Below are 24,297 nucleotides of genomic sequence, written 5' to 3'. Positions count from 1 at the left end.
TGCGGCAAGGTGCTTCGGGCTCTGCTGTAATTGCTCACCTGGGAGCTGTAGCACACAAGGACGACAGGATGTGGTTCAGGTTGTCAAACACTGTTCTGCACACACAACTGTGATTATGAACCCCATCAGTGTTCAACCTCTGGAGATCTGGAAGAGGGACACGACCAAAGAGCCTGCAAGGGTCATTACGTCTCGGCATCTATTGATCATGCTTCCCCTGAAGGGGATATATACTATTGTATATTCAAGATCCAAAAAGTACAGATTTAAACATAACGTGTGCATATTAGTACCTATATATAACTGATGGTACATATTGGGATCTTTTAAAATAATTTTTCCCTGAGGGTGTACGGTAGGGGAAAGCGGGGTAAGTTGTCACACTGTATATAACTCCAACATTAGAGGCTCTATCTTAAAAATCAAATTATATACCTTTCAAAAAGTATACCTTTCACCTAAAAAGTTTGTATATTAGAAGGGGTGCGCGGGGAAAAAAACAACGCAGGATTAGTTGTTACACAAACTCTTTACATTGTGGCACAGGGTTGAGCGTTTAGTTTTTCTGGTATTTTTTTCACGCTGCTAAAAGACGATCTCCCGCAAATTATTGGAAATGTATAATGTTTTTTCCAGAGAGTTATTGATGAACGAGTGTTTTGGTGGCATGCAAGTAAATTTTTTCATCGTATGTTTTTTGAAGTTGGGTGTGTAAGATACCAAATCCAATGTTATGTCATATTAGTCAGTGTCTTGTTGACTAAAACATAGCATCGTTTTGAAATATGTCTGCAGCTCTTAGCAACTTTTTTGGTGGGCTTGAATATTTTGACCCAGCGGGGTTAATTGTAACGCTATGTTAAAACTTACCCCTCAGCACTTACGATATGATAACCGCTAATGTTAGCGTAATTCTTGCTGTTGTTTTAAATAGGCTACACAAAAATGATTGCTGGCTGCAAACGAATAAATTTGCCTGTCTTATCAAAAATCGTGTGTCAAATTAATTTTTGTTCATATCTTTAATATTGATTGAATAACGTGACGTCAAAGATTGAAATCATAATGATATGAATGGCTAAAATCAGACTTTGATGCTCATTACCTCAGAATTTGATTTTTTTTAAACTGTAGTATGGTTATGGTTCACAAAAATGTTTCGTCCTAATTGTGCAGCTTTTTCTCACATATTTAGACATGAATTGAACTATTGTTAGAAAAGTGCTGGATGAATGAATACAGTGTGGATACCTGTCTATTATAGACAGATATATAAACAATATCCACTTCAAGTTTATAGACAAAATAGTATTGAAATATTTGCCTGCAAACTTAATTTTTAGCAAGTGTTACAAACCCCCTGCCTGTTACAATTAACCCCACCTATGGGGTAAGTTGTAACGTTTGCACTTCTGTCATGTTTGGTGTAATTGTCCAAGAATGATAAGTACTAGAAACAAACTTCAAATGTTCATTTGTAGCAGGGATGTGTGTGTTGCTTGTGTAAAAATATAATTAATCAAACTCAAATATTTTTTGAATGATTGAGCCAAAACCAAAAAGCGTTAGGTTGTGCCCCGCTCTCCCCTACCTCAGAGGCACATATTGCTACCAAATGTGCATATATCTGTAACTAAATGGTGGATTAGGACCCTTTGAAGGTTACTACCCCAGTGACAGCTTGGGACAATTTTCTGACCATCATTTCTGAACCCCAAACACGCATTGTTGGGTGTCAATGTACAATATGTATCTTTGTAGTTTATGATGTTTGTATACTCATTTCAATACTTTGAATGCTGTCTGAATTGAGAAAGACATTTAAAGTTTACATTTTAAATACAGTATATATTAGTATGCAACGTTGAACAGGTTTATTTCAAAATATGAAATTCAACAGCATGGTATTTGAGACAAAGGACAATTATTTACAATAATGAGCACTGTTCTTGCTATCCATACTACACACATATATATAGAAGCTTGCTCTAGTTTCAAGTATTGCTCATGAATCTCTGCTGACTTTCCTAAGACACAGATGTATGGAAATTCTTGTACAAACATACATTTCTCAGAGTCAGCAGGGCCTTGCGCCTGCTGGGGAGACTCTTGGCTCTCATCTAGCTGATAAATTCTGCATAGAAACCAATTAGCACATCGCATGTGTACCCAGATACAAGCCCTCAATCATATTGAAACTGCTTCAATTGCATAAGATTGTTTAATACTAGCTGTGGCCACAGTGAGACTCACGAGGGATTAGCAAAAGCACACACCGGAAATAATCAGGGATATGTCCGTGAGAAAGTAGATATCTGCTGTACCCAATCCAACTTTATCGGGAGTGAAAGTGTTTCTTGCTGATGAGCCAAAGAAATTTACAGTTGAACGTTTTAAATACACAAAAACAAAATGAAACATTTTAGGGGAAATACATACCTGATTGGAGATTCATTTTTGGTGCTAAACAGAAGCATGCACTGTAAAAAATATTTGGTGGTTTAAGTTTAAAAACCTGTTAAAGTCTGTGTTACGTGATATTAAATGAGTTTATGACTTTGTCACACCTCAGAACAATGTCTTATTAACTACCCAGCCAAATGTGAATGATCGAAAAACCACCAAACCTCTTACACTCTGTGGCTATTTTGGGGATTTCCGCCTGGATTTGGCCTACCCAATTTCCAAAGCTTCCCATACCCACATGCAGATGTTTATATACAAAAGTTTGGGATCATTTTACAGGAAACCCTTTGAAATTACATAAAACACTGTTGAAAGTGCTAAACATGGTTGTATGTGTTGTCAGTCCTCTAATAAACACAAAAATAAATAGGCGTTTTTTTAATGTTTTTTTTTTCTAAAGTATTTTTTGAAAGTGTATAACTCTGGCCCTGGGTGCTCCAGCAACCTGCAGACAGTTTTGTTTGGTTCTAGCTAATGTCAGCTTACAGAAGAAAAAGGAATCTTTTCTGTATCATAATTTATGCAAAAGTTATTTTATTCCAACTAAAGGGAGGAATAATACCCTTTTTGTATACAGTTTCCACCTAAAAACATTTGAAGGGTCCGCATAACGACATACAGTGAAATGAATGCAATATCTTTATAACATTTTACAGAAAACCCTTTGCAGTTACATAAAAAGCTGCTGTTTGTGACAAATATTGTTATTTAGGTTGTTTTTCATATGATGAAACACCAAATTTTCTGTTTTTTATGTTGTAAACACTGTCTTTGAAAGTGAATAACTCTGGTTCTGTGTGCTTTAGCAGACTGCAGACAGTTCTGGTTGTTACCAGCAGCAGACAGTTAACACCCAAAGGGCCCTATCTTGCACCCAGCGCAATTGACTTTCTCAGTGACGCATGTATCATTCGTATTTTGCACCGGTGCACAGCGGGTTTTTCCCTCCACAGACGCACGTCGGCAAACTAGGGAATGAACTTGCGCTCCCTGGGCGGTTCAGCGCAAACCATCGCTGATGCTACTTTGCAGTTTCAAAAAACAATTGCGCCACTGACCAAAAAAAAATAGTCCAAAGTCAGTGGCGCGTTGCGCTTGGTTCATTATGCTATTTTAAGGGCGCATGCTTAACCATAATGTATAGTGTGCACAACGCGCACACATTTTGCTTATCTAATCTACACAGATGCAACAGTTATTTTTGCAAATCATAAATTGTTACAATAAAAAATATTAACACATGAGATAAGGGAAATGATAGTGGTGAGCATTGTGGTAATAGTTTTTATTTATTGTGTGGCTGCGTTAAAAAATTCTCATTCAAATAACGATTAAAATATTTTCATAAGAAACCTTAATGTATATGAACTTGATTTGTGATTTGAAGTTTACTTTGGGGTTGGACCTTGCTTGCGTTTCTTGGGTCCGATTTCAAAGCCCTCAAACCCTTTCAGCGGTGAGGGTGGACGCAGCGATGTCCTCTGCTGGCGTCAGGTCATGTGTAGAGGCAGATCCACCTCCCGTTACACGGCGTGCCCGATTTATGCTGGCAAGCTTGGGATTCCCCGTCTCCTGACATCATTGTAGCGCTTGGCGCAACGATGGGGATGACAGCTGATGAGACAATTGTGGCTATTTCCTCTCACACCTGTTTAACCAACGGTGATTTGGGCGGGTTTCTCCCATCCCCATACAAAACAACTTCTCTGTCTTTGACTGCTCTTACAAGAACGTCGGTCTCCTCAGCTGTGAACCGCCCCTAGTGTGCGCCTGGTAAATCCGTCATAACAATAGCAACACGCCATGGAACTTGCGCCCTTGCGTTTAAAGGGAATGTTGGATAGCGTTCTGATTGGTTTAATTGACGTTACGCCCAAACCACACCTATGAATAATGAACCTACTTCAGACCAACCCCTTATTGATTTGCGCCTGGCACAAGAGTTATTTCTCCTGCCGGGAAAATAGCAACAGCGCCCAAGATCCGCCCACAAAGTCACTTGCGCATTGCGCTTCGCACTTGCGTTTCAGATCGTTAAAATAGGGCCCAAAAAAAGAATGATCTCTTTAGCATGTCGAATTCAAAAGTTATTCTTGTTTTGCTGTACAGTGTCCACAGAGTTAAACAAGTTAAATAAAATAAGTTATCAAAATCTGCTGAAAAATAAGTACTGTGTTTTCCGGACTTTAAAGTTTGGCTGGTCCTGCGACTTATAGTCAGGTGCGACTTGTAAGTCAGTATGAATTAATTTTGACATAAATGAACCAAAGACAACATTACTGTCTACAGCCGCGAGAGTCTCTATATGCTGCTCCTGTATTTATGTAATTCAATGAATTCAATGATGTGGAATGACGAACCTGCACTCAGGAGCGACTTACAGTCCGGAAAATACGGTAGCATTCTTAGCTCTTAAACCACTGAAACCACGCCCACTCACGGAAAAGCTCTCAAATTTCAAATGACACTGTGCATCATCATGTATTTGCAAGCAACAGTGTTTGGAAATGCAACTTATAAATTTTTGATTTAGCACGTGTGTTGGTGATTTACTGTACGTTATTAAGTACAAATCAGATTTTTTTAACAGCAACATTATGTGTCAATTAATGTAATACATGGTTAAGAACTTTAAATTATTAAAAAACAAAACTTTGCTGAAATAAAAAAGACATGTTTGACAAGTTTTCTGGCAACCACAGCCAATAAAAACTGATTTATTTTACAGCGTGCTGTTTACAGTCCATCAAAAACTAGAGCCAACTGCAAGAGCTAATGACCTTTTCTCTGTTATCTTCTGCATGTGACAGCATTCCTGTAATTGGTAGAGCGTTGAAAAAAAACATATCTTTTTTGCATGGTACATTAGATGGAGTTAGGACGGTCAAAGGACGAAATGCAGATAAAAATAATCTACACCCCTGGTAGAACAGTGTGTGAGTGTGTGGGGTGGGAACGGGGGCTGCAATTGATGGTTACCAAGGCAACAGGGTATCAGCTCTGTTGCCACGAACTGATGAACAAGTTTGTTGAAGACTCACGTCACCTCATCTCAGTCTTATTTTCTATTTCTCTCACACACTTACCTCTAACAGAAGACATCCGAAATGTCTCCGCATCAACCTTGGAAAGCTGATAAATGAGGACTGCCTTTAAGGCACAATCTACCAACAGCTGTCAGCTTGGTGTTTGTACAAAAGCAGACACCTTCAAACAACATTCACATCCCTGACAAACACATCCCAAAAATGTAGCTTTTGTCTTTTGACATCAAATCCCGAGGGCCACGACGGCCCTCAGTGCCACGCTTATCTTTAATGGACGCTCAATGCAAAGTGTGCAGTGTGTGTGTGAGAGAGAGAGAGAGCCTGCAGAGACCACCTGATGTATCCGTCTATAAGAGCAGGTGAGGCGGGAGTGGTGTGCAGGCATCTTCACTTCACCCCCTCACCTCTCTCAGTGAAAGATTTATGAACCCCTGTCACAGCGGCACAACTAATGAGAGAGAAGATGGTCGAAAGAGAAAGAAATGGATTGAGATAAGGCCATAGGGAATAGAAGGAGAATAGGTAATAAAAAACTAAAGCTTTCAAGAGAGGTTCCTCTCAAACTGCTTTGAAGTTTTGGGAGCATGCGAGGTGAAAGGTGAGACTAGACGTATACAAATATCAATGCCTATCTGAAACCTTGAAAGATTGTGATATTACACTCACCTAAAGGACTATTAGGAACACCTGTTCAATTTCTCATTAATGCAATTATCTAATCAACAAATCACATGGCAGTTGCTTCAATGTTTTTGGGGGTGTGGTCCTGGTCGAGACAATCTCCTGAACTTCAAATGCGAAAGAAAGGTGATTTAAGCAATTTTGAGCGTGGCATGGTTGTTGATGCCAGACGGGCCGGTCAGAGTATTTCACAATCTGCTCGGTTACTGGGATTTTCACGCACAACCATTTCTAGGGTTTACAAAGAATGGTGTAAAAAGGAAAAACTTCCAGTATGCGGCAGTCCTGTGGGCGAAAATGCCTTGTTGGTGCAAGAGGTCAGAGGAGAATGGCCCGACTGATTCAAGATGATAGAAGAGCAACTTTGACTGAAATAACCACTTGTTACAACCGAGGTATGCAGCAAAGCATTTGTGAAGCCACAACACGCACAACCTTGAGGGGGATGGGCTACAGCAGCAGAAAACCCCACCGGTACCACTCATCTCCACTACAAATAAGAAAAAGAGGCTACAATTTGCACGAGCTCACCAAAATTGGACAGTTGAAGACTGGAAAAATGTTGCCTGGTCTGATGAGTCTCGATTTCTATTGAGACATTCAGATGGTAGAGACAGAATTTGGCGTTAACAGAATGAGAACATGGATCCATCATGCCTTGTTACCATTGTGCAGGCTGGTGGTGGTGGTGTACTGGTGTGGGGGATGTTTTCTTGGCACTCTTTAGGCCCCCTAGTGCCAATTGGGCATTGTTTAAATGCCACGGCCTACCTGAGCATTGTTTCTGACCATGTCCATCCCTTTATGACCACCATGTACCCATCCTCTGATGGGTACTTCCAGCAGGATAATGCACGATGAACATGACAGTGAGTTCACTGTACTAAAATGACCCCCACAGTCACCCGATCTCAACCCAATACAGCATCTTTGGGATGTGGTGGAACGGGAGCTTCGTGCCCTGGATGTGCATCCCACAAATCTCCATCAACTGCAAGATGCTATTCTATCAATATGGGCCAACATTTCTAAAGAATGCTTTCAGCACCTTGTTGAATCAATGCCACGTAGAATTAAGGCAGTTCTGAAGGCGAAATATTAGTATGGTGTCCCTAATAATCCTTTAGGTGCGTGTATAAGTTGAGTTGTTTGAACTGTAGTTGTGCTTTTCATAAGGAAATGCAAATCTACAACACAAAATGTTCCAAGATGCCATTTCAGGTTAGTTCCACTGAGTTCACAGTCAAATTGCTCGAAGTTCTCCTCAAAAAGCTGGAAATAATTTCAGCCTAAGGCAGGGCACATCAGCCTCCAAAAGGGTCGTTCCACCAAAATAAACAGGTAAATATGAAGGGGCCTGCGGCATGGGGGAAAATTATGCTAATTAATTTTCGCTAAAGTGAACGCTGACTTTGGTTTACAGCGAGGAACAGCCTACCAGTCAAGAGAGCAAAAAATACAACGGTGGCGACTGGGCTGCAACAGGAATGCATCTCTGAAGAGCAATGCCTTAAATTTTTGGGAAATATGTGTAATTACTCAAATCTAGTTATTGAAAGGGTTCAGACCAGCAGGCATCAATAAATATTTCATTTAAATGAGATGTTTGGCAAACATGATGGTTTATCCAAACTGCATGCTATTGCCAAAGGTTTGTTACAGTTTCAACACAACCAGTGAAGATCTGGTACTTGTTTTGTTTACCACAAATGAGCTACAAGTTTACTTCAAATAAACAGTTCTGCAAGGGTTCAAATAAGGTATCGCATAAAACAATAGTCTGCTTTATCGTCTACGTCGTAGACTGATCTGTGACTAAAACCCAGTGCTTCCAAATTACAATGATGAATGATGCGTGATAGGGTCAACAAGTGTCAACTTGGAGTAAAACAAATACCCAGTTTTGTTGAACCTAGTTGTCACATCTTTCAGGTATTTATGAAACAAGCATCTCATGGCAAATTGTATATATTTTATGAGGTGGCTTATTCGTATTAATTCTTACAACCACATTCCTACATTTTGTACGATTTGCTTTAGCCCTGGTAAAAGCAGACATTTACAAAGATACCAGGATTGTAAAAATCTGTTGAGGATTGAGAAAGTTATGATATTTTTAATATTAGAAATCAGAGGAAAAAGTTATATATGGATGCCAATGGAAGGTGTGTGACCGAAAATGGTGCTTATTCACATGTTTTTGCTTGTAACTTTCTCATTTCAGCAGATATTTGCATGAAATTTGAACAGAATGTAGAATGTTGTTAGTTCTTTCAAATTAAATCATGAACATTTACTGTTTTAGTCGGAATTGGCATCAGACTTTAGTTGGAATGGGCATGGGACCCATGGCAACATGCATCCAATTGAAGTAATTGCATGGTTAAACATGTAGACCTGTATGCATTCTTTCAATGCTCATTTGCAAGATAATAAAGAACATTTTACATGATAAGATTTTTTTATTTGTGCCCCCCCCCAAAAAAAAAATAATGGCATGCCCGTCTGTGAAATCTGGTGCCGAGTCTGCTTCAAACGGTGCAGTATGAATACATTTTGAATACATACTCTTTACGCCATGTTTGCTGTGTCATGTGACCTGTATGTTGTTTGACTATGATGTAATCAGAATAATAATTTATGAAAATAATTTGCATATGCATTGCTTAACAAGTACAATTAAATCACGAGGAGAGTCACCTGGTTTATAAACCCAGTTCATATCCGTGCAGTTTATTTCCGATATTATTTGGAAGCTCCTCAGCTCACTTGGCCTCACTGGATAGTAAAATGTGCACTCTTAAAAATCTATCTGGAAGCAGTATGTCATCTGGGTACTTTTCGCCTACTCATTTTCACATACTATGAATTCACTACTCATCGCGCATGCTTATTATGGCATACTAGAGTATATAGTATGGAGGAGTTTGGATGCATCAAGTGTGAAATAACTAGAAACACTTTGTAGTCATTTGCATACAGATATATTATACCAAATTGGTGCAACAGCATGACACACACACACACACACACACACATCAGATTTTGCATGTGCAACATTTTTACATTTATGCATTTGACAGACGCTTTTATACATGCTATACATTTATTTTATCAGTATGCGTGTTCCCTAGGAATCGAAACCATGACCTTTGTGCTACTAATGCCATGCTCTACCAGTTGGGCCACAGGACTGAAGAATATTATGAATATTAATAAAAATGCATTTTCCCAAATCTTATTAGCTAATCGCAGGTATGCAATTTTGTAACAGCAAGGATGCAAAGGACTGATATTACAAGAGATAAACTACTGAGTCCAAAATAAATACATGAAGCTGTGTTTGATCGATTCACACCCCAGAGGGTTTGTGTATTTTTCATGCTGTTTTTCTAATTTTTTTAATTTGCCTTATTGCAAATGATCGAAATCTGTTTTCATTCAAGCCATACTTGCTTGACTTACAATAGCAGCACAGTGAATGTTATGAATATGGCCACAAAGCAAACTGACGTGGCTTTACAGATGCTACGTTGATCAGCATGAAGAACCTCTTAAGGTCTTTCTTTATTGATGGCCATTCAAAAACAAAGTGTATTTTAACAAAATACATTTTCTGGAAGCTAAAAACGTATTGGGGAGTGCTGCACCTGCCGGGGATCTGCCAAAGTGATGAATGGGAATTCTGGGAATGGGAATTGTCCTGCAGAGTTTAGCTCTCCGATCCCAAGAAAACACATCTGAAGGTCATCAAGATTTATGCAGGTGTGTTTTATTAGGGTTAGATATAAACTCTGTAGGTTAACACTTGCAAACCAAGAATAAAGTTAACAATCCTGTAATGTTTCTAGACAACCTTAATACAAACTGTGCTGCCACATCCAGATCTTTACACAAGTTGGATTCACGCATACAAACGATACGGGACTCAAGGGAAGTGCTTTGCCGAAAACATGGAGGTTCCCTTTTTCAAAAACAGACAGTGACATCACCCTCGGAGACTCTTCAGTATTTTTATTGTTTCTCTGCTGCACGGGTGGCTTTGTTTCACACCGAGAGAACACCAATGACACACACATTCCCTGCGAGTGCTTGTGCGTTTGTTTAAAAGGGAAATGGTGCATTTCTCTTCAGGAGAACAAAGAGAACATCCTGCAGCGACACACGCTCCCAAGTTACAGAAAGCAGAGGAAGGGAGGGGGGTAGACAGATAAAGAAGGTGGGCTTTTGATATTCTGTGTATATGTGTGTCAAAGACATTTTATACCCAAAAGTCAGATCCCCACGTGCATTTCAACAGTATAAATACAGTCCCGCATAAATACGTCCTCCACTAAAGCAAACAAACAACATCGACAAAATAAACGACAGTTTACAGTAGGCAGCAATACTGACCCGATCAGTGGGACCAAAATGATAGCGGACACTTTGATAGGCTCGGGTGGGAGTGATGGCATAGAGGTGGACCATGTACACGTTGAGTAATTTAGTACATTCAGTAAGCACTGGTGAAACTAAATGGGGAACACGAGAGCTGACAGAAACTGGACTGGGGAGGGGGGTTGTGGAGAACTCTATTGGAGATCAGAGACAGACAAGCTCGGGTTGTGGGCTTTGATTCAGTTTATAAAAGATGGTTTAAATGGTGCTGTGGATTGTGGGCTTGTTCTGTTAGATTGGCAGCTGGAACTTGACATCGACCTGGGCCTCTTTGGCCAGCGACACAATTTCAGAAAGCCTTACAACCTGGAGAAAGAGAGAGAAAAGATGACTGTGAGATATTATTTTTAAAAAATGGTAACAAGCATTAATATAAACACAGTATGTGTTCCGACATGCGACGCAGATTGGTGATTCTCGCGAAATTAGACTTGCAAGGTGTATATTGTATAATATTTTGATAATAAAAAATCTATTCATGTACTATCATGTGTACTATATGCACATGATTTCAAATATCATCATAAAAACCAATTTCATTGTTTTTTCCACATTTAAGGGGAACATTTTCATTACCGCAACGCGTCCACGACTAGATTTGGGTTCTTTGACATAGAAATATTTATAATTAAAAAAATCTAAAAAATAAAAAGCTTCAGTGCATCTTATACTATAAACATTTACAGTAAAGAAACATGTGGTATTTGGTGATCATTGGTAAATGTAGAGACAATAATAAAGAATATAAATGTGTCCAAAACCAATTTTCTCATCCTCCGCAACAATTTTCAATCATTGTTTAAGCCCTCAAGGAACTAACATTTTCAAAAAAAAAAAATCGTTGGAAGGGACATAATTGACTGTGACACTCAAGATGGCTACCAGGTAAGCAGTTCTTATTTTTTTCTCTACAGATAAAAGTTACAATTTTGTTTGTCATAGTACCTAGACAACTTTTTAGTTCTCATTACCGAAACATGAGTTTGTAAATGCATATATTTAATGTAATATCATGTTGTGGTAATGATAATTTTTGATAATTATAATTGTAAAAAATGTAAATAATTCTATAGGAAATATTTTTAAATCCTCTAAAAATAATGATTATAATAAGTTCATAAAAAGAAATCTTATATGTGCAAAAAATTGGCTTCAAGGGCTTTCTAAAAATGTTGATTCTGGACACTTTGGATTTCGTGAGAATCACCCAGACGTGCTTTCACCGACCTGAGTTCGATTACCAGCTAAAAAACAAAAAATTACCCCATGATTTACTTATCCTCGATGTATATGATTATCTTTTGTCAGACAAACACAATCAAGTTATATTAGAAAATGTCCTGCCTGTTCCAACCTTTATAATGGTAGTAAATGGTGCTTAAGATTTAAAGCCCTAAAGTGTCCATCCATAATAAGGGCCTTTGATGCAATTTTGGTAGAAAAATATCAATATATTTAAAAATTTACAAACTCTAGGGGCGCTAGACGTGAAAAATACATGTCTAGCGCCACCGTGGCCAAAAAGTTGCGCGATGTGCCTTTAACTATTGTCAGTCAAAGAAAAGCACAAATGTCCTAAAAAATGATGTTTAAAAACAATGAAAATGTAAAAAAATATATATATTATACAACCAGTGTTTATGTGCACTCTGACCCTGCAAAAAAAAACTAAATATTGAGGAAAATCACACAATCAAAGTACAAATGAAGTCCTAAGCAACTGCATCCACTCACAAAAATAAGTTTTGAAATATTTAAAGTAGGAAATTTACTAAATATCTTCATGGAACATAATCTTTACTTAATACTGTTATGATTTTTGGTATAAAAGAAAAATTTATAATTTTGACCCATATAATGTATTGTTAGCTAATAGCTATTGCTACAAATATACCCATGCAACTTAAGACTGGCTTTGTGGTCCAAGGTCACATCTCTGACTGTCTTTAATTGTGTCAGGTCACATTTCTGATGTAATCAATGTGAATAAAATTGCTTGTACCTAGAAACACATTTCGAATGAAATAAAACGGCTTGAACCAACATCTAAATATGTTGTGTTTCACAAGAAACACCCAAACAGGTTTAAAACGAGTTGGGTGCGACTATATTAATCAGACCCCTAAACCATATTCCTCTTTGTTCCTCATTTCAGTACTTCAGCTCCATGTCATTGTTTATTTGCCTGTGTAAGTGAAAAGACACAAGATCAACGCACCATTTTGGCTGCCTCGTCCAGATCGTCGCAGGCCAGGATCTTCAGAGCGCTGGAGGCGATCAGAGCTTTGGCATCGTCCACTCGTGTTCCTGAAGATCAGAGGAGCGCAAAGAATGACAGAACGTACAGGACTCCGCACAAACATCCATCTGCAAAAACTTTCTCCGGCGTGAGCATCACGACTCAATGTGTCCGGAAAGACGTGTGATAACGGTTATGTCATGGCTTCAACAAGCTTTTGTTTATTTTTGGTTTGGGACTTTCGTATTAATCTCTATAGCTATTCATGAGTTAAAAAAAGAAATGAGTCAATTTATCAGATCAGCACCCTTTTAAATAAGGTGCGAGAATGAAAATGTTTTAAATGGGTTTCAAATCATCCCTTTCTCTCTTCATTAATCAAACTCAAATGCAACATAAATCACATTGCTATTCATTTCAGTCCATCTTTGTCTCTCACCTTGTAACCGCACTACAATGGGGATTTTCAAGTCCAAGTCAGTCACAGCCATGATGATGCCCTGTGCGATAACATCGCACCTCATGATACCCCCAAATATGTTAACCAAAATAGCCTGGACCTGTTGAGAAACATTAGGCAAATAATACAAATCTACATTTTCTAAACAAATTATTGCCCCCCAATTACTCCTTGTCGCAAAAAATATGTTAATTAATGTTTGCTTGTAAATACATCAAAGGTAATACAGCCCAAGTCTCTATGATATTCTGGTCTCTAAACCCAACTATGGTTAATAAGTAAGTAGAAGTAGACTGACATCACACGACAATAAATCACACGACCTTACCTTTTTATCAGAGGTGATGAGTTTAAAGGCCTCTGTCACCTGCTGGGCTGTGGCTCCGCCTCCTACATCCAGGAAGTTGGCAGGAATGCCACCATGCAGTTTAATGATGTCCATTGTTGCCATGGCGAGTCCAGCCCCATTGACTAAGCAGAGAGAGACAAAGGTGTATTCAAAACTCAATTTACAAGAATGGTTGCGCATGAAAATATTTAGCGTACCTTTTGAAAATGCTTTTCAGAATACAAAATATCAATCTACACAGATGATCCTTTTTAAAAATTTACATCGCCTTGATTGTCATTTCATAGTATAAGAAACTGGATTAAAATAGATGTGCAAAAGATGCTGAGGCGGGCATGGTTTTAGCAAGTAGGCACCACAGCTCCACCCACATTCCATCTCTTTGCCCATTTATGGTTATTTGGGAGTGACGCATGGTGACGTGACGCAAAAATGAAGACGGCTTTGGGCTTTAAAAATGCTCTACAGACGAAGTCACGGAAACTACTTCCATGTTTTTTTACAGTGTGTGCACTACTTCATAAATGATCCATTGTATTATTTAATTCAGTATCTGGAAACGTCTTATGGGTATGTCAACTTATGACCGCCGCAATTGCTGATAAGTGGGTCTGATTGTCGGGATGTTGTGATAATGGAAGGCGTTTACTTGACTGACCTAAACAACCGATAGTACCGTCCAGGCCGATGTAGTTGAGGTCTGCTTTGGCTGCCTCCTGGTCTCTGACGTCCTCTTGGGACCAGTCCCGCATGTCGAAAACCTTCTTCTGTCTATAGGCAGCATTTGAGTCGAAGTTGATTTTAGCGTCCATACACATCACTGCGAATACAGAAGACTTTTAAAATCACTGCCAAATCAAGCCAAAAAACGTGCATGATCAGATCTGGATAAGATTAAGGATACCAATGCCAGATGAGTCCTCCACCATTGGGTTGATCTCCACCATAGATGCATCATACTTTATAAACACATCATAGAGCTTCAACATGTTTTCTGCAGCTTCATTGACCAGTGCGGCAGGGAAGCCCATCTTTTGTGCCACCTGAGAGATTGAAAGCACATAAAAGTCACATTTTTATGGTCACGTGACCATTATAAGTATCCATTTAGTTGCATCACATGTTGCACCTTAATGGCTTGTTCCATCTTTATTCCCTCCACGATGTCAATGGGCTCTTTCACGATGGCATCGGGATTCTCTGCAGCCACATCCTCAATGTTCACGCCCCCCTGAGAACTGCCAATCAGCACGGGGCCCTGCAGATATCATGAGACCGTAGAGATTAGAGCAGGTGAAACTTGTATTCGTGCTCAGATTGCAGACTAGGGCAGATTTACAAAGATCGTCTCTCGCCCCCTGCTGTTCAATCTGCTTACTGCTGCATTATGATCTTGCACACCATGTAGAAAAAGCAATAACGGTGTGACGTCTCACCTGGTAAGACCTCTCCATGGTGATGGCGAAATAATACTCTCTGCGAGGGTACCTGCGCTCGCAGATAAACACCTGGTTACAGATGCGCCCTGCCTCCCCTGTCTGTTTAGTGAAAAGCTTTTTGCCAATCATCTTAGAGGAAATGTCTCTCGCTTCTTCTGGCCTAAAAGAGAGAGAAAGAAATAAAGATAAAGAAATCATGAAAGTACTAAAGCAAAACAACACATCAGAGACACTCACGAGTAAACAATCCTGACTCCGCCCTTAAGTCCTCCCTCAAATGAGCCTTTGCCTCGACCTCCCGCCAACACTTGTGCTTTAACCACAAGGTCTTTAGAACCTGAGAAAAAGAAAATAAGTAAAAGTCGGTGAGAAAGCAATACAGGAAGTGTTCCTGTAGTTGGATGCATAACACTAAGGTCATGGATACCGAACAGATCTGGGGCACCATTGACTTCCATAATATGATTTTTTTTCAACTATGGAAGTCAGTGGTGCCCCAGGAGGGCAGAGAGACGAGGATAGTCTCATTACAGTTGGCTATTGGGGTAGTCCAGTTAAAACAGGGAACCAATTTGAAGATAAGAGCAGGTAAGGATCAGAACAGAGAGATCAAAAAGCCACCCAGGACCATAGACCACCCAGAGAGTGACAAACAAGCGCCATGAATGCCAAAAGGAGGTATGCAGAGCGAAGACACACAAATGAGTAATGCTGCGTTTACACCAGCCGCGGTAGAGGCGTCAAGCGCGAGTGATTTCAATGTTAAGTCAATGTGAAGACGAGTTGACTTGCCTCTGGAAGTCTCGCGGCATGAATGAGGCGTTTAGCGCGGTGCTGTCTCGTAATGGCGCAAATTGAGCATCTGGCGCGGTACACGCGTGAATGGTGCTTTTTGTGCATTTTGCGTTTGATCCTAATTTGCAGCTGACGTTCGAGTTGAAAAATTTGAATTTGGCAGATTTTCGCTCTGCTTTAACCAATCAGGAGCCTGCCCTGCCCGGAGTCATTAATTCAACATGCAGGAACGTTTGATATTGTTCGTGAGCAGTCACCCGGAGCTATACGACACAAGTTCTTATTTCTATGGAGACAGGAATAAAAAGGACCTCACTTGGAAGAGTGTCAGTGAGGACATTGGGCAACCTGTGCAAGTTGTTAATACACATTTCACTTTTGAGTCACGTGACGTTTATCGACCCGCAGCATTCCCGCCGGTTTTTAAACTATTTTACCCCTATAGTAAGTTGACCAAATACAAACCGGTAACTCTCTCGATAAATGCACAATCAACATAAGCCATCTTGCAAACAGACAACAGCATAGCACTTGCCCCTCCCACAAGAAGCAGACTTCGCATCTGACGCCCGTCAAAAGCTTGCTTTTTTCACGCGTCTACTTCGCTCTAGACGCGCAAATGCATTCAAACTGTTCAAGTGGCAAACTAAGCGCGGTAGACGCGATTTTGACGCCTCAAACGCAGCTGGTGTAAACGCAGCATAAAAAAGGTTTCACTTTACCATTATTTTTTTTCATTGTTCTTAAAAGTATTTCTTTTTGTTTTTCTCTTTTTTTATGTGAGACTGCTAAGCATTATAATAATTTATTCATTTGCGCACTGAAATCATTCGCTTGAAATTGGGTAAGAGATAACACAGTTAATTCATGATGATCAGGCTTATTAAGATTGTTAGGTGAATTAACAGTGAAAGTCGAATATGTATAGGCCTACAGGCAATAATATAGGTGGCTGTAAAAAAATGAATGAATAAATAAATACAAATAAAAGGAAATAAGTCATAAAAAACCCCACTATAATTAGGCAGAGTTTATAAACCGGCATGGACATGCTGTACAATAACAAAAACACACTTACATAAGCTGCTATTGACAGTTAATATTTCCCTGTATGGAAATGTTGTGTCATCATCATTTTCAAACATTACAGCCGGTAATAACTAAAAAGTCTTGAATTGTCAATCATTGCACAACCAGGGTGAAATAAATGCACAGCACAACTGCAATAACAAAATGACTTGATCAGGAACATTGACCTAAACTGAGATCCACCTGCTTATGCAAAAAAATGAAAGAGTTTAATATTCTACCGGTAATTGCAATTACTGTACAATCCATGCGGTTGTAATAAACAAACAAAATTCAGTGTTTCCCCTGCCATTATATTACAGGGGTGCCTTTAAGTTCCTTTAAATGTTTACATCCCCCTCAAAACTGTAAACCTAGGGGAAACACTGAAATTATAAATGTTTCCAGCTTTTTTAAGTTATTACAAGACTATTGCAAAGACACACAATTTAGCTAATTGGACAGGTTGGGCTTCCCACGCAAAGTTTCTACTTGACAGGTAAAGTTTGGCATGCTATTTGGAGAAATACATTTAAAATCACTGTTAGTAAAAGTTGATGTTAGCTATGATTAGCGATGCTGGCCCTGGCACAAGTCACGAACCGCGCAGACACGGTAAACATGCCGACAGCAACTTGTAAACAGAGCGAAGAGAAGAACTAGGATCCTGCATGCTCTCTCTCTCTCGTGCACACGTTTAATAGGCGTTCCCTCTTGGGAGGAGGTGGAGGGACGGTTCTTTTAAAAAAGAATTCTGGAAAATCTTCCGCTATACCTTTAATAAAGACCTAACATAATGAATTGTATTGTTTTTATTACCTTAGTATGAGCCGTTTTTATCTACAATAACGTGCGTCCCATTACATGGAAGTCTGCGCCGTGTTTCTACAGTAGCCCTAAATTGACAAACTGCTCTATAGAGCGTGTTTTGTCACTACTTTGTGTCAAACGATGACATGTTGTTCCTGTGGCGGATTCCATAGCTTCACTATGCGTTTCGAAAAAGAGGGTTTGGTTGCAATTTACAATCTCACCACTCGATGCCGCTAAAAATCCAAACAACAGATCAAAACTTTAGATTGTCAAAACATTTTTAAATTTGCTGATGCGTGATAACATGACAATGCCGTAATGCATACTTTGTATAGACTACCTTAAGTATGCTTTCTCCGTCACTGTATATGGGTGATTCTCACGAAACCATTGAAACACCACGGCACTAATGATTTTAGCTATAAAATGTGTAATATAGTAACATTAAAAAGCATCAGAATTAACACAATACGGTGTTCTACCTTGCACAATGTGTGATTTCAACATAAGAATTTATAATTTGTCAATTTTATCTAATTTTCTGCTGAAATTCTCAGTACCGCAATGTCCGGCGGTGTCTGAACATGCGTTATGTTGTAATTTAATCAAATTAACACAAAAATATTTAGAAAATAAATAAATGGATGTTTTGCTAGACTACTTTAGATGACAGAAAAAATATTTACTGAATATTCATGTATAATAATAATGAATAAAAATTAGGAAAATGATGTGTCCATGCCTGATGTTCTCATCCTCCGCAACACTTTTTGAGAACAGTTTAAGCACACATACAGCTACCAGGTAAGATAATTTTTTTACAGTTAATTTGAAATATTGTCTTGTCAGAATGCTTACACGACATTTTGATTATCATTACCGCAACAGATACTTATTAAATGTTAATTTAATTAATATAAGCATAATACTTTGATTTTAAATGCATGTGCAGAATCTCCAAATTATGTTCTTTCAGGTTTGTCATGTCATTTTGAAAATATGTCAGTGTTGATGTTCTCTGACTGTTGCGGTAATGAAATTTTTTAGGACTTATTTTTTAAATTATGTTACAAAAAGTGTTAAATGATAAATAAAAGTGTTTAAATTAATGTTCCCATTTACTCCAGACTTTGTTTTTCAATGTCTGGTGGGAAAAAAAGTAAATTAAGCAATTTTTACATTTTCATGCTTGACATTTTTAAAACCAAGTTTTCATGAGAATCACCCATATGCATTTTAAAGTAAAATGAGAGCAAAAGTATTGAAATGACAGAATCTTCAGAATTGAACAAGTACTTCATAAGCCGTTGAAGAACTGGAATAAGGAAGCAACCAATGCATGAATAAACAACCAATGCATGGCTGGTTTGAGATTGTGAAACCCTGGATATTCGCAGGTTTCCATGTTGCAATTTTTTGCATGTTTAAACACTCCAACCTTTTGCAATCAAACCTCAATTTCCAGTCCTGTTCCATTAACCCAACTGAATTACACAGTAAACAATCATCAATTTGGTACATATGTCTGGAATAAAGTCGCCTCCTGTGATGCCTTGGACAGGCTTCAGGACACAAATCAGGCCATGATCTGGACTCATGGGTGACAGAAACTGCATTATTTATGTTCCTCTCTCTAGTCCCTATTTACAAGAGAAACCCGAGCCTCCTTTATTCCTGTTTACAGCCCTGCCTGTCAGAGGTGGAAGTAACGAATTACAACTACTCACGTTACTGTAATTAAGTAGTTTTTTCGTGTACTTGTACTTTTATGAGTACATTTTTAAGTCTGTAATTTTCCTTGTACTTAAGTACAAATTAAGGTAAGTAATGTACTTCGCTACTTTGAAAATCACATTCGTTACTAAGTACTTGTAGAATTTGAATTAAATTAATATTCAAATCTTTGACAGCATATGGATATCCAATAAAAATAATTGATCATGGGCGGGCCAATAAAAACCCTTGTATTTGGACCGGAAAAAGCCCGGTCTCTGGAGAGCTATTCAATCGATCCTCGCGCGTCCTTCACTGTGACGTTGTATTTAATGTCAAAGAACTGTGGCGTTATGGACGCTGAATTAATTAAAAATTCCAAAGTTGTGAGAATGGGTTGCAATACCGGATGATGAGTGCCCATGACCGCACCTGGGAGTTGTTCACAAACAGAGGAAGGAAAGGAGACAGCGTGCAAATGTAATGCCAACTTTGTTTGCCATCTGCACTGATTTCGGCTTACAATACTTCAGCCTCTAATCTCAAAAAGCACATTATGGTAAGAAGACTTATAACCATATTTATGTGATCGTTTTCGTTTTTAATGTTGGGTAGACCTCACGATAATTTGACTGAAAACATCACTTGAAACATGAGCTTCAGTTACCTAGGTGACGAGCACAAAGACCGTAAAAAAAAGTTTAGCATTGAAAATGGCGCTCAAAGATGAATTTCATGTCATTGTTAACATTGTATTATTCATATTGAATCAGTGTTTTAAGCTTATAATAATAAAAACAGTCTAATAAGGACTCTTTTATCAAATTCGTCTGTTGCCGCGTCCCACTGGCGTAGCAGTGTAACTGCACTGACAGCCTGTCTAAATTACACATATGTCAGTGCTAATGCTGATAACTTTTGAAATATTAGTAGGGTACTTTTTCAAAGCTTTCTTGTCCAATAATATTTTTTAACTCTTTTCCCTGCCATTGACGAGTTATCTTGTCAATTAAGAAAAAAACATTTGCATAAAAAACGTGTTTCTGAAGAATTTATGTTAATGAGCAATACCGCGATTGTCCACTAGATAGCGGACTTACCCCATTTATGGATAAACTGAAGCCAAAACGTTTTTACAAATTTTATGTTTGATTTTCGTTCTGAATCTGATCTCTGACTAAATTCCTTCACAAAAATGCATTTGTTTCAGCTTTTTGCTAAAAAAAGTGTATTTGTAAAGAAAAATACCAATATTTAAGAGTTTAAAAGCAGGGAAAAAATAGGATGAAGCGGTTTTTCACTTTTTTTATTGTTTGTTTGAAAGTAGAGGGTCTGTTCTTTCATTTGATATATTTGTATGTTTATATATTTTTAGAAGAAAATTTTCCTGGAAGGCATTTTGTAAAACTTTTGTGAAAATCATAAAAAATGCTGGCGGGCAACTTTTCGATAAAATGGCTGGCGGGGAATGAGTTAATGTAAAAAAATCTGTTTTTAAATAAAATAACCCAGCAAGCTTATTTATGTTGCATCATAATTCATTAATAATAATAACATTAGACCATTTTTATAACTTGATAAAAATTATATGAAGAAACAATAATAATAATAATAATAATAATAGTAATAATAATAATAATAATTATTATCATTATTATTATAGCTGCTGTTAAAATCATTTAACATTCTTTAAACAGACACAATTCCTGTACTATGTGTTTATTCGTATAAAACACAAATTGCCTGTTTTTAATCCATTCATATTTCTGATTTCATTCAATGGATTTAATGTTTATTCAATAAATATCACCGGCTAAAAAGTAATTTGTACTTGAGTAGTTTTTAAGAGGGGTACTTTGTACTTTTACTTAAGTACATTTTTAACACCAGTACTTTTACTTGTAATTGAGTATTATTTTAGCAACTACTTGTACTTGTACTTGAGTACAAATTTTCAGTACTCTTTCCACCTCTGCTGCCTGTCCATCACGTGTCTGTGGAGGTGCTGCCTGTATGCTGACTGTCAGATCAAGGGTTTGGGCGGTCACATTCCCCAATGGTGCCACAAATCTATGTATAGAGTGCAGTGTGTGTGTGAGAACAACACAGATGAAACACATAGGACATCTAAGACTATATAACCTCATTCAGCACTTTGGTCCAAGAAAATTGGCAAACAGGCTTCTGTGTGAACGAAAACACATCCCGTAAATGTTCTGGGATCGCTCGGGGAAAGAGGACCTAGTAACATTGCTTTCAGATACCCGGAAAGCCCTTTGTGTGAAGTTACGCGTGCCGTAGTGAAGTTATGCTTCAGCTCTTTAAAACGAGGGGTTTACATGCAGATTAACATTCACAACAAGAAATATCGGCAAACTGGACTGAAGCGAATATCAGGGAGCTCGTCACTATCCGTGCTGAAGCGGAGATCATTCAGCAGCATAAAAGCATAGCGCGTCATGCGCTCGAATGAGTTTTTAATAAACAAAAATGCCTTTGTGTCATCGCAAAAAAATGCATCGTTCATTTCTTTAAAATGGGTGTTTTAAATGCACATTAACATTCACGATGAGAAATGTCTGCAAACTGAACTGAAATAGAGATCAGGGAGTTCACAAATATCAACTCTGAAGCTGAGGATACCAGAAAAGTGCGTCACATGCTCCTTTATAGTATTATCATAAACAAAAATTTGTGGTTTCTGGTGAGAAATAACGGATAAGCAGCAAACTTCAGACGCTGCGAAGAAAAAACTACCAAGTGCAAACCTTTAAACACGTCACATGTCTTATGACAAAAACACATAGTACCAACGTATACTACAGTCTTACCGATCTGCTTGGCAACAGCGTACGCCTCGTCAGGCGTGTTGGCCACCATACCCGAGGGCACAGAGATGCCCGCCTCCTTCAGGAGCCCGATGCTCATGTATTCATGCAGGGAGAGGTTTCTTTGCTGCTGCCCGGACAACAATGGAGATGGCTGGTTTCCATGGTTACCAAATAGACCCGATGTCCCACCAAGCACCTGGTAAATCAACGTAAAAACAAATAGACAAACTAAACCCTACTAGTAAGCAAACCCAAGGTGATATTTACATTGCAAATAGTTTCTTTTGCAGGTTGCTTACTTAAAGAAAGCAAGAACAAAGATTGAAGAATCAGATTTATAAAGATTTTCACTTTAATAATTTAGGGAGAAAACCAGACTTCAACTTAATACTGGGATATAAGGGCACAGGGGTGATACTTCACCCTCTTTCTTATATTAAATATACATCCTTTCTATAAGCAAGGGAAGTTGGCAAACAGAAGATTTGTTCTTAACTTATTTACCATTAAACAATGTTTAGGGTTAGTTTGTATAGTATACTAGTTGTACCAGACATGGTTCACAACATCTTGCTAAACATTTCACCATCCTATCCAAGTACACTTTAAAACAAATACACTTCAAGTCATAAAGACAGAAGACAGTGTAAAAATTGCAGGTCTATAACCAACCAGTTATGCTAACATCTGAAGTAAGTGTTAATTCAGAAGTAAACTATATTAACTATCTGTACTTGGAGTTGAACAGAAAGAGTTCACTCCAACAATTCAGGCTGTTCCTCTGGCCATGTAGGTCAAAGTGAACTAGTGGACCCAGATGACAACAGTGTTTATGGGCATCATAAAAACAAACAGACCCAGTAAAACCCCAAATGACTCATTTAAAGTCTTGCTTGAGTACAGAAGAAGTCCAGCTGAGTAAATAATGAATAGACTTGCTAGTTAAACCATTAATATTGATGACAGGCTGTTAGCCTGTCCGCTAATGTCAAACGCAAAGCGGTGATTTGGAGTATTTAAAAGTGACTAAAAAGCGGGGACACGGCACAAATAAAGATAGGAGACGGTTACCTAATGTATGTACACCAAACTGACCTTAGCAGCCGAGTTTAAAGTTGTCCTAGAACCGGTTTTCCTCAGTCCAGCGGACAACCGGCCACAGATCAGGGACGTCGCCATGTTGCTCTGGGCACAAGCAGCGCAGCAGAAAAACAAATGAGTGGACGCGCCTGCGTGATGACGTGCGACAACTGCGCAACTGCGCTTTGAGAATCGCGGCTGGCGGTTTCCGTCACAAAGTGTCCAGATTTTCCATTTAAAATCTTTTCTCGTTTTCAAACAACGATCCAAGGAATAAAAACTAGTTTATGCGTATTACAGCATATTACGGACGTGAAAGTAGTGATAGGAGAAACGAAGCGTTTCGAAGCTTTGAATCAATTGAACCTACTGCTTCGAAAAATGATTCACTGTTTTGAAGCGCTTGAAACACCTAAATATGGCGCCGCCTGCTGTTGAAAACGTTGTAAAAGCAAGATTTCAGTGCAAACATTTTACACTTTTTACAAAATAAATGCAAAGGTTTTTCTAAAAAAATATGTTTAAACGGTTTTTTTTTTTTTTTTACTTAATTAAGCCATTAAATGAAAGTGTATTTGCTTTATTTAAGGCAAACAGATCATTAACACTCTAATTTCCCTTTTAATTATGCACATGTTTGTCTTAAAATTTCAATAAACAAAAATGTATGCAAAATCGTAGCCAGAAGGATGAATTTTTTATGAACTTGTATAATAAAACTGACTTAAGTTCACCTAACCATATTTGACACTTTTCATTTGTGATCAACTGCCCCTAGTGGTGAACCATCGGCTATTTGAAACAGCTATGACGTAATGAAGCCTCGTTTGCTAAAATCACATGACTTGGCCCATAGATATGTATAAAGGCTAGATG

The 24,297-nt window shown here is 38.4% G+C and overlaps 1 protein-coding gene across 1 annotated transcript; it reads right to left on the bottom strand.

Moving 5' to 3' along the window:
* Nucleotides 1-10,193: 10,193 nt before the first annotated feature.
* Nucleotides 10,194-23,595, bottom strand: sucla2 (succinate-CoA ligase ADP-forming subunit beta). Its single transcript, XM_065293634.2, has 11 exons — nucleotides 23,437-23,595; nucleotides 22,342-22,537; nucleotides 15,359-15,458; nucleotides 15,119-15,281; nucleotides 14,812-14,940; nucleotides 14,587-14,725; nucleotides 14,341-14,502; nucleotides 13,662-13,804; nucleotides 13,313-13,433; nucleotides 12,853-12,941; nucleotides 10,194-10,940 (listed from the first exon to the last, which is right to left on the bottom strand). Exons 1-11 carry the CDS (start codon nucleotides 23,518-23,520, stop codon nucleotides 10,866-10,868), a joined length of 1,401 nt encoding a protein of 466 aa, XP_065149706.1. The 5' UTR covers nucleotides 23,521-23,595; the 3' UTR covers nucleotides 10,194-10,865.
* Between the last annotated feature and the right edge of the window lie 702 nt (nucleotides 23,596-24,297).

This window comes from Paramisgurnus dabryanus, chromosome 7, assembly GCF_030506205.2.
Source record: "Paramisgurnus dabryanus chromosome 7, PD_genome_1.1, whole genome shotgun sequence".
Classification (NCBI taxonomy): domain Eukaryota; kingdom Metazoa; phylum Chordata; class Actinopteri; order Cypriniformes; family Cobitidae; genus Paramisgurnus; species Paramisgurnus dabryanus.
Note: the sequence above shows the minus strand (reverse complement) of the source record. Positions and strands in the feature narration are given on the sequence as shown.

Coding starts and splice junctions, on each gene's coding strand:
- sucla2 (XM_065293634.2), bottom strand. CDS start 23,520: ATGGCGACGTCCCTGATCTGTGGCCGGTTGTCCGCTGGACTGAGGAAA. Junction 14,941..15,118: donor CCATGGAGAGGTCTTACCAG/GTGAGACGTCAC, acceptor TGATATCTGCAG/GGCCCCGTGCTGATTGGCAG. Junction 12,942..13,312: donor CATTGTAGTGCGGTTACAAG/GTGAGAGACAAA, acceptor TCTGATCTTCAG/GAACACGAGTGGACGATGCC.